The sequence below is a fragment of the Cornus florida genome, unplaced genomic scaffold (genome assembly GCF_030987335.1).
Source record: "Cornus florida cultivar Cherokee Brave unplaced genomic scaffold, ASM3098733v1 CherokeeBrave_3.0.0_Hap2_Chr01, whole genome shotgun sequence".
Classification (NCBI taxonomy): domain Eukaryota; kingdom Viridiplantae; phylum Streptophyta; class Magnoliopsida; order Cornales; family Cornaceae; genus Cornus; species Cornus florida.
Window position 1 is genome coordinate 12,539,872 of NW_026775571.1, and position 16,648 is coordinate 12,556,519.

Here is a 16,648-nt window from a genome sequence, read left to right on the forward strand (position 1 = left end):
GTTAGGAAGAATATGTATATTTATAATATGTGTAATATTTTTAAAAAAATGAATTTAATTGTAGGGATCATTTATCATAATGTTAATCAGAACATGACCAAAGTAATATATTTTGTTGATTAAGCTTCTTCAAAATGACCTACCATGTAAAATAGTAACAATTGAAGATAATATATAAACAAGTTTATGATGGGTATAATAGAAACGTAAAATATAAAGATATAACTTTTACATGAAACCAAATATATATATATATATATATTCTAGTATTTCATACTAGCAACCTTTTGGAAAAAATTAATCACATAGAATTTTAGTTTTTAAAAAAATTTCCTTTTTGTTATAGCCAAACTCATAAGTGTTTGCGAATGCCTTTGTAACTCAGTTTTTGGATTGCTCTCCGTTATTTTTGGAGGCCGAATTTGCACCTCTAACTTCTAGTTTAACATTCTTATACTGAACTGAAAAGAAAATATATATATATATATATATATATATATATATATAACCAAACTTACCCATGGGAATAAAGATAAGATGAACATTCTAGATAGCTGCTTTATTATTTTTTTATTGGGCACAACGAAACAATACAAGACAAATAAGTAAAGTAACAAAACACTAGATATGAGGATGAAAAGGCTTTAAACACTGGAACGCACGTACAAACTTTTGCCCAGAGTTTTTCCCCATTTATCACTCCACGAGAATCCTTCTCGTTATTATTGTTCACTCACCATCCCTTACAAAGCTACATCTCTTTCCTTCTCATTATTTTCAATAATAATTTAAGTGTCTATTTATAAAGTCAAAAACCAAATTCCTTGATAAAGAACCATTGCAATTCTTTATAAACCATAACTTGTCTAATAAGTTATACCTAATAAAATATAATTTGAAAATAGAAACCTAATTACAATAAAATTTGAGACACAATCCTAATAATTTTGGGTGACCATATTTGTGATTTAGCAAGGAAAATGAAAAGAAATAGAGAAATAGATTTTCTCTCATGCTCAATAAAACTAGAAATTGAAAAAAAAAAAAAAATTATTAAAAATGATTTAAAACGAAGAATAGAAAAAAGAAGAGTGGCAATGACATGTGAAATAAAAAATAATAATTCTTTTATTTTATCTTATATCTTCTTTTCTTTCTTTATTTATATTTCCATTTCTTGTGATCTGCAAATGGTCACTCTTTTCTTTGTACTTTATTGTTTAATTTGTATGAATAAAATCAACATATTTTAAGAAATAAAATAAAATGACAAGTACAATTTTTCTTTAAATCAACACATCAAACAAATATATATATATATATATATATATATATCTTTTATTATATATTTTATATGATATAAAAATAAAGATGATGATGAGGATGATTATACTATCAATAGATGGGTACAACTATGCAAAAAAATACTTGTTTTAACAACAGCCTATACTGTTTCAACAGCCATGACAACCTTTCAATTATTGATCCCTCGAATATTTGCTTTATGTTTGTAAATATATCAATATCATATAATATTTAGTGGCACTCCAACATATAAAGAATAATTGAACCAATTATTAAGGACCTCTTATTTCAATTATCTTCCTCAGTGTCCATGTGATTTGAAGTTAGCAGTGCCTATAGTCTACTAATTAAGCTAACAAACACAAAACCTAGTGCCATTAACAACTTCAAATAAAGTTGCCTCCTTTATAGCCCTATTATTGGATATGCCATCTTAGATGCTCAGATGAAAAAGAAATTGATATTTTGGATTGAGATTCTCAGGTTAGAACCCATCTGATACAGAGTTTTCGAAAAAAGCCCAATTTAATTTAATTTATTTATTTTTGTCTTAATGGATAAGTACAACTTAGAATAGGACATATTTCATTTCTATTCCTTTTGAAAAATAATACTTAAATTTTTTTGGAATTTTTTTTTTTTTTTTTTTGAGTAAATTATAATGACCTTTTTTGATAATTAAAAAAATTACACAAGTAAATCGTTCAACGTTTATTACTTTAACTTCTTTTGTGGTTTAGTATGTATGCACTACACCACCGTTTTCTTTCCACAAATATGTTGACCTCTATTTATAAAAGAACAATTTTGCCATTCCTTTGTATGAAATGATAATAGAGTAAATTATGTGGACTTCCACTGAAGTTTGGACAAATTACAAATGACTCACGTGAATTTTTAGATTAAAAAATATTTGTAATATAATATATTATTATAATATAAGTGCATTACTAACTTTTCATAAGTCACCTTCTGGCAGCCGGTGAATGTGTTTAGGGGAGGTAAATGGTCTATTATGTGTAATTTGCCTAAACATTAGGGTAGGTCGGTGTAATTAACCCTTCTTCTTTTTTCTTATCTTAAAAAATAACATGGTAATGCTCTTAGAAAGATTTATTTATTTAGTTTTTTATAATAAAAACCTTTCATAATTCTCTTATAAAGACTTGAACCCTCGCTTAAATAAATATTTATTTATTTTTAAAGAATCATGTTCAAACTCTTAAAAGCACTTGAATATAAAGATCTAACGAAAAGAAATTAAGGGGTATTATTTTTTGTGTTTGGTATAATATTTTGGAAGAAAAAAAAAAGAAAATAAAAGAATTTGGAGGCACACATTAAAAGACTAATGAGTTGATTTTGTTATCTTCCCTGAAAGGGAAGTAAAAGCTTGCAATTTTAATGAATATTTATTAATATCAATTTGTCCTTAATTTTATAAAAGATAAAGATAGTCTATTTAAAAAGTATGATAGTGAATTTATTAAAATATATATATTTTTAATTATTATCTTTTCATTCATGAAAGAGAATAAATGATTAACACTATCCTTTTAATTTTTTTTTTTAATCTGTAGCTATTTTTCTTCTTAAACACACTTAAATATAAAGATCTAAAGACCATTAACTAATATAATCATGATAATCGAGGTAACGAATGATATTTGTTGTTCCCGTAAAATGGGGTCCTCAACGGATAGAGAGAATGATCATTGTTGTAACGTTCCAGTCATATGGAGCAAACTGGTCCGATCAAATTAAAGTTGGAAGCAAATGAAATGTGCTCTCACTTTCGTTAAATTATTATAATAATAAAATTATAGTTATGTAATAATGTTCTTTAAGCTAAGTGTCAATTACTCTTCCATACATAGCATGTGGATGTGGGCCGAAATGAAGTATTGATTACTTTTAATGTATTGGTTAGGACATATGCTTGCCACTAACTATGATTTGATGTTTGTGTGGGGCGCAAACTTTTTTTATTTTATTTTTTCTATTTTGTGACAGATTTCATATGGTTTTTGCCAAATGGTCATGCCACACTTTATTTAAACTGTCAGCTCAACTTGCTAATTGTTGACTAATTTGGGTCTTAATCAACGGGGTTGAGTCCATGAACTGCCCATGTGCATATGTTACTTTTTGGGGTTGATTTGTTGGACTAATTATTATTTATTTATTTTCCCAATGGTAATAGGTTTGATTTGTTGTGATGATTAAATCAATGTGTTGAGATGTAACCACATGACAAATGTATGTGATGGTGCCTCTTAGCTTTTCCACTTAGGAAGTTTACATGTTGTTTGTTTCATATTCATATTGCATAAACATTAACCTAATCTATCCACTACTACTAGCTAGGGAATTTAAAATAAACCCATTTTATATATGTTTTCTTTTAATACAAAGTTGTTCTCATAAGCAAAATAATAATTAATTATTCGCAAAGAATTTTAAAATTAATAAACAGTTGTTACATCTATCAGAACTATCAATGTTTGATTTGATTAGGCTATCGATGAGGTTGTTTGATGTAAAATAGGTTGCTGATAATTTTAGAATTTGTTTAGACAGTTAGAATGCCAAACAGGCGGGTTGATATAGTTTTTCAAATTTTTTGACGTAGTCATTTTGACCAAACAATATCTCATTGTGATTGGAAACACAAATTATATTTTTCCAAATTATATATATATATATTTCAATTTTGAATATTTTGAGATTTTTGTTAGAAGTATAAACATATTCGAATTGCCCTGAATTTTGGTAATTGTAGCTTTTAGTAATTAGGTTTTTTATTCTATTATTTTCGCAATTTTAGGAGAGAGTTAAATTTTGGACCTTATGCTTCTCTTTATGCCATTAATGTTCAAAACTTTCGGTTCATCATTAATCCATTGTGAGTTGTTGGTTACTGAATCAAAATAGGAAATAGACTACTGTGGCAAGGCTTTATATATTCAACTCTTTTCCAATCTTAAAGTGGTAGGAGTACCGTGCACTCGATTAGCCATTTAGAGAACGAATGTCTCAATGTAACTGTAAAATTGTTCCATTTTAATCTGAAGCCATGTGTTTAAATAAGAAAAGTCTTTTTGCATGCGAATGTAAGACCACGTGCATCTTACTTTTTGTAAATTCTTATCACCTATAATGGCAAAAACCTATGAAATAATATTTTTTTAAAGGGAATTGATATTGGTGCTTCACAATTATCTTGAGACTCCATTCCCTTTCTCTCTCATTGTGGAATTCCAAAAGAGTTCTTATACCACACAATGTTTGGTTATTATAATTTTAATTCCAAAATTGCCCTTCCCTAACAAGGTTAGTATTATTGTGGCCAAATGCAAGTTCCTTTCTAACTCTCTTTCACGTTCACACTTCTCCAAAAAAAAATGACCCACAAGAATAAGTGTAAAAGAAAATATTAGAGTTAAAACAAAAATAAAATTATATAAAAAAATCTATCGAGAATTTACTAGTCGCTTGTTTAAAACAAAATCGATTGACATTACAATCATATTCGGCCACCAAAATAAGTATGTAAAAGGATTATAAATACATTCGAGTCTTTACCGGAGTTAGCGAGTCCTCTTGAGCATCAATTTGAAAACTAAATTTGTTCTTTATCGTACTCGCATGTGAATGCTAAAATATCAAAATGAAAATCTAATCTTAGCTTTGACGTGAAATTGTAATCTAAGAGAGAACGTGAGAGAAAACATTAATCAATTAAAATTCTATGAAAGGTAAAAAAAAAAAAAAAAAAAAAAAAGAGTTAGAATCCTAAAAGAGTCTCACGGAGAGGATAAGATAAAGAACAAATTGAAATCCTAGGAAGGGTTAAAAAGAATTAGACAATCATATAAAGAGAACAATTAGGTATTGAAAATATAAGAATTAGATATAATGCCACTCTTTTGCAAATTTAGTTTAAGAGAGAAAGGGGATGGAGAGATACCTATCTTGATTTTTATACTACTTTTGAAATTGGGATAGAATCATTAATTTTCGGAAGAGAATCAAGCTTTACAAATCAATTAAACTAATTTAGATCATAATTTGAATCTTTTTTTTTTTTTTTTTTTTTTAATTTTTATCCTTGGTTCATAATTTGAATCATGACAACAGATAATGGTACTTTAGTAATTACCAAAAAAATTGAAGTTTCAAACGTGCTGATTAAGATAGAATATTTTACTTAAGAAAAAAGGAAAACCAAATGGTTCGAATGCCATCACAGTTTCAATTTTCCACAAGCATTGACAACAAGTGAAATAAAATTTGTGTGTGACTTTTCCCTCAACTATATACTATTATTTTTATTTATTTCTTTTTTTCTTATTTAAATTTATTACTATAATTTTATGAACTCAATGTATGTAATTTTATGAAATCACTTACAGAACAAGAAGACCCATAAACTACAATTGTAATTATATTCAATAAAAATATTATCAATCAATATTTTTATTTTTATGTTTATTTTTATCAAGTATTTAAATTGATATACTATTCCCTAGTTAACATATTATTTTCCAGTAATTTCTTTTATTTGCTTTTTAATTTTAAACTACAATTGTAATTATATTCAATAAAAATATTATCAATCAATATTTTTCTTTTTATTTTTATCAAGTATTTAAATTGATATATTATTCCCTAGTTAACATATTATTTTTCAGTAATTTATTTTTATTTGCTTTTTAATTTTAACCATCTATATTTGTCATATTAGTTAATTCTTTTTAATCAAGTACAATGTACCTGACATGAAATCGTCATCCACCCTCATTAATTGATTGAAATAAAATGCTGACGTGACATGATGGCCAAAATCCACCCCCATTCCAACAGTGTCCCATTTTTCCTATTTGAGAATGCGTGGACGAGAGTTCGCTACGTGACTTAAAAAATTAGATAAACAAATTTTAACTGAACACTGTTTCAGTTGTATTAAATAGGTATAAAAGATTTAATTATTATATAATAAATACGATATAGATTATAATAATACGATATATTGGTTGAAATTGTCCATTTAGCCCTTACATATTATTTCTAATTATCCATTTACCCCTTACATAATTTTTAACGAAAGAAAGAAGGGAAGAAGAAGAAGGTTTTAATGAAAGAAGAAGAAGAAGAAGAAGAAGGGAATGGTTTTCGAGGTTGGTCTGAAATGAAGAATAAGGGAGAAGACGAAAAAGAAGAATAAGAAGGGAAGGTCTGAGGCTTTAGGGTTTTCGATGTTGGTCTGAAACGAAAAACAAGGGAAGAAGAAAAAGAAGGGAAGGTCTGAGGCTTTAGGGTTTTCGAGGTTGGTTTGAAACGAAGAATAAGGGAAGACGAAGAAGAAGAGATAAGGGAAGACAAAGAAGAAGGGAAAGTTTGTGCTGCTGCGTCTGAGGCTTGGGTGTGAGGGTTTTCGTGGTTGGTCTGAAATTAAGGTTGTCTGAGTGCTGTGGCTTTGTTGGGTTTGTTAAATTTGTTGGTGGAAATCGAATTTAGGGTTTGAAATGGGTAGGTTGATGACTATATCTCGTAACAAAGGGAAAAAGAAAATTATACCTGTTAGAAAGAAGAAAACCATCCATAATCCTCCTATTCGGAAATTTAGTCATAAGGTTGGTGAGAGTTTTAAAATGGCCTCTGACAGCGATTCTGATTATGTGCCACCTAAAGAGGTACATGAAGATGGAGATAAAGAAGAATTTGAACCTAAGGCAAACACTACTACACCTGCAAAGAGCAAAGAAAGTATGCCGCGTCGTCCTGGTGGAGTGTTCCTTTTGTTTAAGTATGTATGTATTAATGTTAATTTTGTGATTGAAATTTGGTTTGAAGTTTAGTTTCATTTTTATTATCATTGGAATGCAATATATTATGTTAGACAGTTAGTTTTTCATAATTCCCAACTTCAAATAATTATATGAATTGGTCATTAATTTGGAATTGTAAAATCATGAAAATGTTGGAACAAATTGGGAAGTTATATTATTTGCACATGGGAGAACATAAAAGGAAACCTGTAATGTATATGTATAATTTTCAATTTTAAAAAAATATAACTAAAAATCCTGAAGCAGAGTTGGGTTATGTTAGCAGGATAGTTAGTATATGTATAATTCTCAACTTTAAATAATTATATGAATTGCTCATTAGAATTGGTGATCAATTTAGAATTCCAAAGTCATGAAAATGTATGAACAAATTGGGAAGTTATATGATTTTTTTTGTTTTTCGCAAATGGAAGTTATATGAAATTGAGAGTGGAGAATATAAAAAAGTAACGTGTGATGTGTATGTATTTAAATCCTTATGCTTGGTTTATTCATGGTTGATCAGAGCAGCATATATGAGGAAATACCGAGAAGAGCATGGATTTACGGAAAAAATCGAGATGCGTCTAAAAAGACAAATTGAGACAGAAGCTATGCATGCATGGAAAATAATGAGCACTGAAGAGAAGGGCTCATATTATGAGGAAAAAAGTAGACTTGAAATGGAGTTCCGAAGGTCTGGATATAAAGCTGCAAATAAAGGAAGGAAAAAGGTAATGTGTTAAATCGAAGTGTTTGTATTTATTGCATATAACATACACTTGAAAATTGAATGTTAATGTTATTAGTTTTTGAATGGTATAGAAGAAGGCAGAATACAAGATTAAGGTCGGTTTCCACAGAAGCTCCATTATGAAATTCATAGAAATAGTTACGAAACTGAACTCTAAAAAGAGAAAGGATGTGGAGGATATCGGTTTTGGATTTCTGTTGGACCTCAAGTGTTTGCATTTGTCGAATCCACTCTTCAACTACTTGATAGAACAATTTGAGGCTGACAAATGTGGTATAAAACTCAAGGGCAATCAGTTGCTGCCCATAAATACCTTTGAGGTGCATTACATTTTGGGGTTACCTGCTGGTATAGTGCCAGTGCCTACATCCCGTCAGTATTGTGCGGACTGGATAGACGAGGGTGGATATCGAGACTCCTTGTCTGTAGGTGATTTGATGAAAAGGGTTGTAGAATGTGAAGTTGGAGATGACTTCAAAAAGGCCTTTGTATTATTCGCATGTGCGACTGTACTAACCCCAAACGGTCGTTATCATGAGCATGTACAAATTGGCCGTTGACAATGTGAAAGTAATAAGTTCTTACAATTGGTGCATGTATGTGTTGGACTATGTGGTTCATAGTTTGGGTGATGGGAAGCTGAAAAGAGAGTATGTTGGTTGCTTGCTTTTCTTGCAGGTATACAAGTTTTAATTTAACTCCATTTACAAATTGAAAGTTATGAATTTAAATTGTTTTGTATATAATACATATCATGTCTAATCTATTATTTTGTTTCATACAAAATAGTTACTTTATTTGATGAGATGTTAAGTGAAGTACCCATGCTATCCTACTAGAGATAGAAATAGCCTAGCTTATTGGGATGATGGCCTCGTACGTGATCGATTAAAATGGGAGGAACAGGTGGGAGGGTTTGGAAATGGTAAGGTATTATAGTATTTGTTAGCTACGTTGAAAATTCAAGTGGTTGCGTATCTTTATTTTATCATTTCAGCATCAGGTAGAAAAATAGTTACACATTGTGCGTAATTTGAATTTGTAACAGTTGATCACAGCTTGGGGCACAGAAGATCTGAGCAATGTCAATGTTGGCCCAACTGCATGTGGTCTGTCCCAATCTCAGCCAGGCTCATCTAATGCTGCATTGGAGGTAAATATATATTTTAATGCCGGAGATGATGATGTATGTATGAATAGGTTGGCTCGTAATTGTATTTTAATTAGTGTTCACCAATTACTACATGTGTATGTAGCGTTGCATTAAAGATATGCAAAAGGAAATAAGAAAAGATGCAGAAAATACAAAGACGTTTGTTGGACCAAGAGGGGGGGGGGGGTGAATTGGTCAAAACCTTCTTTTAAAAATAACTTAACAACATTCAAAATAATAAAAAATGAATAATGCAACAGAAATTACAAGGAAATCCTCTTAATTAGGGAAAATCTTGGTTCTTGGCCAATGCCAATTCAATCATCCACTAGCTACAAGTAAGTTGTTACACACTCAGCTGTCTCACTCTCTGCACACACCCTTGTCACAGAAGTAGACCCCAGTTTTCACATGCTCTACTCACACACTAGCTCAACTAAGTGTATACACACACTCCCCCTGTCCTAGGCAACCCTGCCAGGACCAAACAAGCTCTCTAAGCTCACTAAATACATCAAAGTATATGAAATACAATAAACACCAGCCCTTCCTTCAATTGAAATAGGCCAGACAACTCAGAATGCCAAATTACCACTTCATAACATCAATTTGCAACAATTAGTACTTAAAGCGTAAAAAGGGAATTTCCTTTCGAGAATCAATCAATTGCATCATATTCAGTCTTCATTCACTGTGGTACTGAAGATCATAACTTAAAACAATGAATTGTAGCATGAGATGATCATAAAGTTCATAGCAGCCCTTGGTTCAACAAAACTCAGTTTAAGTCATAGGGTTTGAATACTGAAAATTTCAGCTAACCAAAATGCTATCACAAATTCAACTTCAACAGACTAGATTCATCAAAATATACTTGCTAGAAGATTAAAAACTTATAATACAACAAGACATAATCAAATAGTACTTAAATCCAAGAATCTGTCAGTAGATCAAGCAACACAGATGAGCTTACTATCCAAGTATGATTTCAGCAGGTTTTTCAACAAAGCTTTGTACTGAGCAAGTGTAAATAAGTGAATTATACCTGTGTCAGCCCATAGACTCGACCACAACACCTTTGAACTCAAATTCATTACTTAATCCAGCCCTTGCAGCAGCAATAACAACAGCAACAACATCTCCTTAATAAAATACTTCAGCAAAGCTTGAATTGGAGAGATTTTATAGCATAAATCATCATAAATACACTCAGTGAATCAAGTTCATTCAATACTCTTAAGAGAATATAGGCTGCAGCCCAGTTTTTCATCTCACTCAAGGACCTTAACCCTAAAGAAGCTATGACAGCATATATATATATATATAAAGCCATACAGTGCACAGAACTTCATACACCTTCAGAATACACCTGTCACCTCTAGCCAATCATTAGAAAAGCACAATGCAAATATTTTCAGGAGCAAGAACCAATTACAGAAGGCCACCTCAGCATTTTTGTCACTATACATACTGAAATTCATACATACATACTACAAGGCTGTGCACTCCATTCAGCTCAAGACTTAACCTCCATGAAATGTAATATTTTTGCATATTCACTTACTTTAGGACCACTAGAACGTATCACACTCATGTGCATAGTAAGAAAGTACCGAAATACCCTTACAACAGATTTTCAACTTCTCAGCAAAACAAAAGTCCTGAGACTGTATAAGTGGCATTGTAGATTCAATCAAGTGAATCCAGTGCAATGCAGCATCTTGAGCATACGTATATATATATAATGTAGCTAAGAAATGACAATGCTACCCCTGAAACCATTTGTGACAATTTTATGAATTGAGTCCACACAAAATTTAGCAATTTCAGCTAGAACAGGTAGATATGCAATGATAAATACATTAAGACAAATATGAAGGATAAGTCACTGATGAGAAAATGACCACACTATCCTTGAGACTTATTTCAAGCAACATTGATAATGAAGAAGCCCTTTGAAGCCACTGCCACATAGATTTTTGACATTAAAGAGGCAAACAATGCTTAAGGGACTTCAAGACCAACAATCTCCCCCTTTTGTCTTTAATGTCAAAAACTTCAATCATGAAATAAGACCTCAATGAAGCAGACTCAACCAAAGTAATACTGAACATTATTAAGCATAGTAACAATAGCAGCAAAGTAAGAGAAGGGATAACTGAAAAACTACCCTTATTTTAGTCTATTCTCCCCCTTTTTGACATTGAAGGACAAAAAGTGAGAAGGACCAACAATGAGAAGCTTAGAAAGGGGGTTGAACAACCCTGAGAAGAGCTCTAAGGGTTGACAATCTTTGAGGGAGAAGAGGTTTTTTAATGATATCTGCCAGTTGATTTTCAGTTGGTAAATAAGTGATGTCAATGATACCTTTCTGTACTTTGTCTCTAAGAAAGTGATACTTGATGGCACTTTGATACTTGAGGACCTGAGAATTGAAGACCAAGATCTGCAAGAGTAGTGTGCATCCAAAGAAGTTGGGAACCAGCCTGAGAAGCAGCTATGTAGTCAGCTTCTGAAGTAGACAAAGAGACAGTATCTTGCTTCTTCCTTAACCAAGAGACTAAGTTGGAACCAAGAAGATAGCAACATCCCGATGTACTTTTTCTGTCAAGTAAGGATCCACCCTAATCGGCATCTGAAAAGGCTATAATAGGCAATGTGGGTTAGAAGATATAATGTAGACCATAGGAAATAGCACCCTTGACATATCTCAGAATTCTTTTGGCAGCCTGAAGATGAGAGAGTCTTGGATTGCTTTAAAACCTTGCTACCAACCCCACAGAATACATGATATCAGGTCGGAAAGCTGTGAGGTACAATAGACTGTCAATGATAGACCTATAAAGAGTAGAGGTAACTGATTCTGTGGTACACTTAAGAGACAGCTTGGAATTAGGACATAGTGGGGTTGAAACAGATTTGCACTCATTCATATTGAATTTTGTAAGTAACTCAAAGGCATATTTTTGTTGAGAAATGAAAATTCCTTTGGAGGTTTGATGAATTTGAAGGCCTAAGAAGTATCTAAGAGTTCCCAAAAGAGACATTTCAAATATGGTTTTCATTAAATTGGCAAACTCTGAGGCTAAAGACGTATCTGAGCCACAAAACATGATGTCATCAATATAGATTTGAAGAATAAGGAACTGATCTTGATGAAGCTTGACATAAAAAGTGCTATCTATTTTTCCTCTATGAAAACCTTATTCAATCAAGAACTGATGCAGTTTTTCATACCAAGCCCTGGGAGCCTGTTTGAGACCATACATGGCCTTATTTAACTTGAAAACATAAGAGGGATACTTGGGATCTTCAAAACCTTCAGGTTGTTCTAGGTATATTTCTTCATTTAACTCTCCATTCAAAAAGGTAGACTTAACATCCATTTGATACACTTTGACTTGTTTGTGACAAGCAAATGACAAGAGCATTCTAATGGATTCTATCCTAGCAACTGGGATAGAAGTTTCATCATAGTTAATACCAGCTTGTTGAGAGTATCCTTTACACACCAATCTAGCCTTGTTTCTAATAATTGTCCCTTTGTCATCTAGTTTGTTTCTGTAAATCCATTTGGAACCAATAACATTCTTAGCTGCAGGTCTAGGAATCAGTGTCCAAGTGTCATTCTTGTGAATTTGATCAAGTTCTTCTTTCATAGCAACAATCCAATGTTCACTTTTCTGTGTTTCAGAATAGGACTTTGGCTCAATAGAGGATAACATTGCAAAATGACTATATTCTTCACCATTATTAGCTTCTAATTCAGTGAGTTTCTTCTTGTTTCTTGTTTGAACACCAGCCTGAGGAGAACCAATGGTGTTTTCAGCTTGAACCTATTTTTGTAATCCTGGATAAATGACTTCCCTATGATCATTAAGTCCTAAAGTGGATTTAACAGACTTATCTAACCCTTGAATAGAATGAGATGGACTGGCTTCTGTTGATCCTGGTATAGAACTACTGTCATCATTGATGCTGAATTGAGGAGTTTCATCAAATTTTACTTGAATTGATTCAATAACCTTGGAGGATCTGAGATTGTAGCATCTGTAAGCCATGCTTTTTGTAGAGTATCCCAAGAATATCCCTTCATCAGCCTTGGAATCAAATTTTCCTAAGCTCTCTATATGATTAAGAATGAAACACCTATTGCCAAACACTTTAAAGTAATGAACTGTTGTAGGTCTCTCATACCATAGTTCAAAAGGAGTTTTACATGAATTAGGCCTAAGAAGTACCCTGTTGATGATATACATAGTTGTATTAACAACTCCATCCCAAATCCCTTTGTAAGACCTTTTTCAAGTAGCATACTTCTCCCCATTTCCTTAACAGTTCTATTCTTTCTTTCCACAACCCCATTTTGTTGAGGAGTAGCTACAACTGAGAACTCTTTCTTGATACCTTTTACATCACAATAACTTTCAAATTCCCTCATTGTAAACTCAGAACCAAAATCATATCTAAGCTTCTTCATAATACAACCTCTTTCATTTTCAACAAGATTCACAAACTTAATGAAGTGTGTTATAGCCTCAGACTTTTCTTTCAGAAAGTAAACCCACACCATTCTACTGAAATCATCAATGAGTAGCATAAAGTACTTACTTACACCAATGCTTGTAGTTCCGGTAGGACCACAGAGATCCATATGTATCAAATCAAGAGCTCTGGATGTGTTGATTTCTTTGGAAGGGAATGACACTTTAGTTTGTTTACCTTGTTGATAGGCTTTGTATAGATGATTATCACTGAATTTTAAATCAGGTAGACCTTTCACAGCTTTCAACTTCAGGATTTTGATTAGACTTTTTTTAGTGAAGATGACCTAGTCTCTTATGCCACAGTATAGCTTCATCTAGAGAGGTTAAATTGCAGTAAGTGGCTTCTTCTGAGACTATGTACACATTTCCAGAGGATCTGCAAGCTGAGAATAGGACTTTTTCTGATTCAATATCAACAACATTACACCTTTCTTTATCAAAACAGACTTTCTTCCCATTGTCACATAGTTGACTTACACTTACCAGATTATGTTTGAGGCCTTCCACAAGTAATACCTCTTTGATCTCAGGTAATTCATCAGACTTACTCACAGTGCCAATGCCAATTATCTTGGCCTTGTGATTATCTCCAAAGATGACATTTCCTCCATCAAAGTTTTCCAGAGATATAAACTTGGAACCATCTCTAGTCATATGTCTTTAGCAGCCACTGTCAACATACCATTTGTCATTTGTGTTATCAGCTTTGAAAGCTGTATACACCAACATACTCACAACATTCATTCTCTTTGGTATACGCATCATCTTAGACTTCACAAGAGATCTGTTATTCTTAACTTTCTGAACTAGAGTTATATCAGACTTCTTCACATACATTTTGGTAACTTTGTAATTCCTGAAAGATGATGTGACAAAATCACTTTTATTTAACCTTGATTTGCTGTAAAAGTTGTCAAGTAAATCATACTTTGTTCTCGAGGATTTTATAATTGGAAATCTTGCATATACTTTTCCTGAGGATGCCTTAACAAATATAGTGTGATTTTGTTTAACCTTGGTTGCAGTGTCATAGATGTAACCAATTCCTGTCTTCCCAAATTTCTTTGTGGATTGCTTCCAAATCTCAGCCATTTTCAAAGACCTTTCTTCAAGAATCAGTGAGAGTTCTTCTCTATATCTTTTGGTTAACCATTCAGTGTTGGATTGAGACTTCTTTAGACTTGAGAAGATAAGAGAAATTAAACACAAGGTAGACAGCTTAAGTTTGAAGTGTTTAACAAGAAGTTGTTTGGATTTTTGCAATTCAGAATTGAGGGCTTTCAGCTGAGGCTTTTGTTGGTTGCACTTCACAGCAAGTCTCTCACATTCTTCAAGTATTTCTTCAATCTCGAAGTCACTGCCTTCACTATCTTCTTCAACTTCAGTTACTGTCTGTGGTGTTTTAAGAATAGCCATAAACAAACATTCATCTTCTTTTGATTCTTTAGGTTTATCTTCTTCAGAAACTGAATCCCACTTTGAAATGAGAGCCTTTTTTCCAAATCTTCCCTTAAATTTTCCCCCTTCTTTCTTCCTCTGGTTTTGCCCTTTTGAAGTTGGACAACTTGAGACATAATGGCCAGGCTTGCCATAACCATAACAAGTTAGATTTTGAGATTGAATTCTCTTCTTAAATCTGAATTTCTTGAACTTCTTTGATAGATAGGCCACTTCATCCTCTTTAAGATCATTTTCCTCAGACTTTGGTTCAGATTCTTCAGTGACTTCTTTGGCTTTAAGTGCAGCTTCTCTTATTTGAATAGTTGGAGTCCCAATTCTCATTTCATAGCCTGTAAGAGAAGCTTGTAGATCATCAATCTTCATTTAAGATAAGTCTTTATCCTCAAGAATTGTAACCTTTGCATTGAATCTAGGTGTAAGAGACCTAAGTATTTTCTTGCAAACATCAGAGTCTTTAATGTCTTCACCAAGGGATTTCATATTGTTGACAATGTCATTGATCCTAAACAAATACTCAGCTACAGTTTCCTTTTCCTCCATCTTACAAGCTTCATATTGAACATTATAGAGCTGAATCTTGTTTTCTTTAATGACAGTACTTCCTTCGTGGGCAGCCTGAAGAGAGTCCCATATTTCTTTAACTGACTTGCAATTCTTGACTCTAGTGAACTCTTGTTGCTTCAAAGCACAGTAAATAACATGTTTAGTTTTACCATCATTAGCCACAACAATTTTATCAGCTTCAGAGGGATTTTCAGGATTAAGAATCATAATTCCATTCACAGCAGCATGCCAACATCATAAGAGTAAGACATTAAGAATGCTTCCATTCTGATTTTCCATGAATCATAGTTCACACCACTGAACCCTGGAGCTTTGTTTGTAGCTTGGCCTTCATCCATTTCTAAGATCAACTGCAGGCTTGCTAGAACCCTACACAGCAGACCAAAGCTCAGATACCAATTATTAGACCAAGAGGGGGGGTGAATTGGTCAAAACCTTCTTTCAAAAATAACTTAACAATAGTCAAAACAATAAGCAATGAACAATGCAATAGAAATTACAAGGAAACCCTCTTAATTAGGGAAAACCTGGTTCTTGGCCAATGCCAATTCAATCATCCACTAGCTGCAAGTAAGCTGTTACACACTCAGCTGTCTCACTCTCTGCACGTACCCTTGTCATAGAAGTAGACCCCAGTTTTCACACACTTTACTCACACAGTAGCTCAACTAAGTGTATACACACACTCCCCCTGTCCAAGGCAACCCTGCCAGGATCAAACAAGCTCTCTAAGCTCACCAAATACATCAAAGTATATGAAATACAATAAACACCAGCCCTTCCTTCAATTGAAATAGGCTAGACAACTCAGAATGCCAAATTACCACTTCATAACATCAATTTGCAGCAATTAGTACTTGAAGGGTGAAAAGGGAATTTCTTTTCGAGAATCAATCAATAGCATCATATTCAGTCTTCATTCACTATGGTACTCATGATCATAACTTAAAATAATGAATTGTAGCATGATATGATCACAAAGTTCATAGCAGCCCTTGGTTCAGCAAAACTCAGTTTAAGTCTTAAGGTTTGA

General features: G+C 32.5%; 2 protein-coding genes across 2 annotated transcripts; both read right to left on the reverse strand.

Annotated features, from left to right (window-relative positions):
• Nucleotides 1-14,250: 14,250 nt before the first annotated feature.
• LOC132269280 (uncharacterized) lies at nt 14,251-15,414 on the reverse strand. Its single transcript, XM_059770426.1, has one exon. The coding sequence runs from the start codon at nt 15,412-15,414 to the stop codon at nt 14,251-14,253; it is 1,164 nt and encodes a 387-aa protein (XP_059626409.1).
• LOC132269287 (uncharacterized) lies at nt 15,415-15,822 on the reverse strand. Its single transcript, XM_059770437.1, has one exon. The coding sequence runs from the start codon at nt 15,820-15,822 to the stop codon at nt 15,415-15,417; it is 408 nt and encodes a 135-aa protein (XP_059626420.1).
• Between the last annotated feature and the right edge of the window lie 826 nt (nt 15,823-16,648).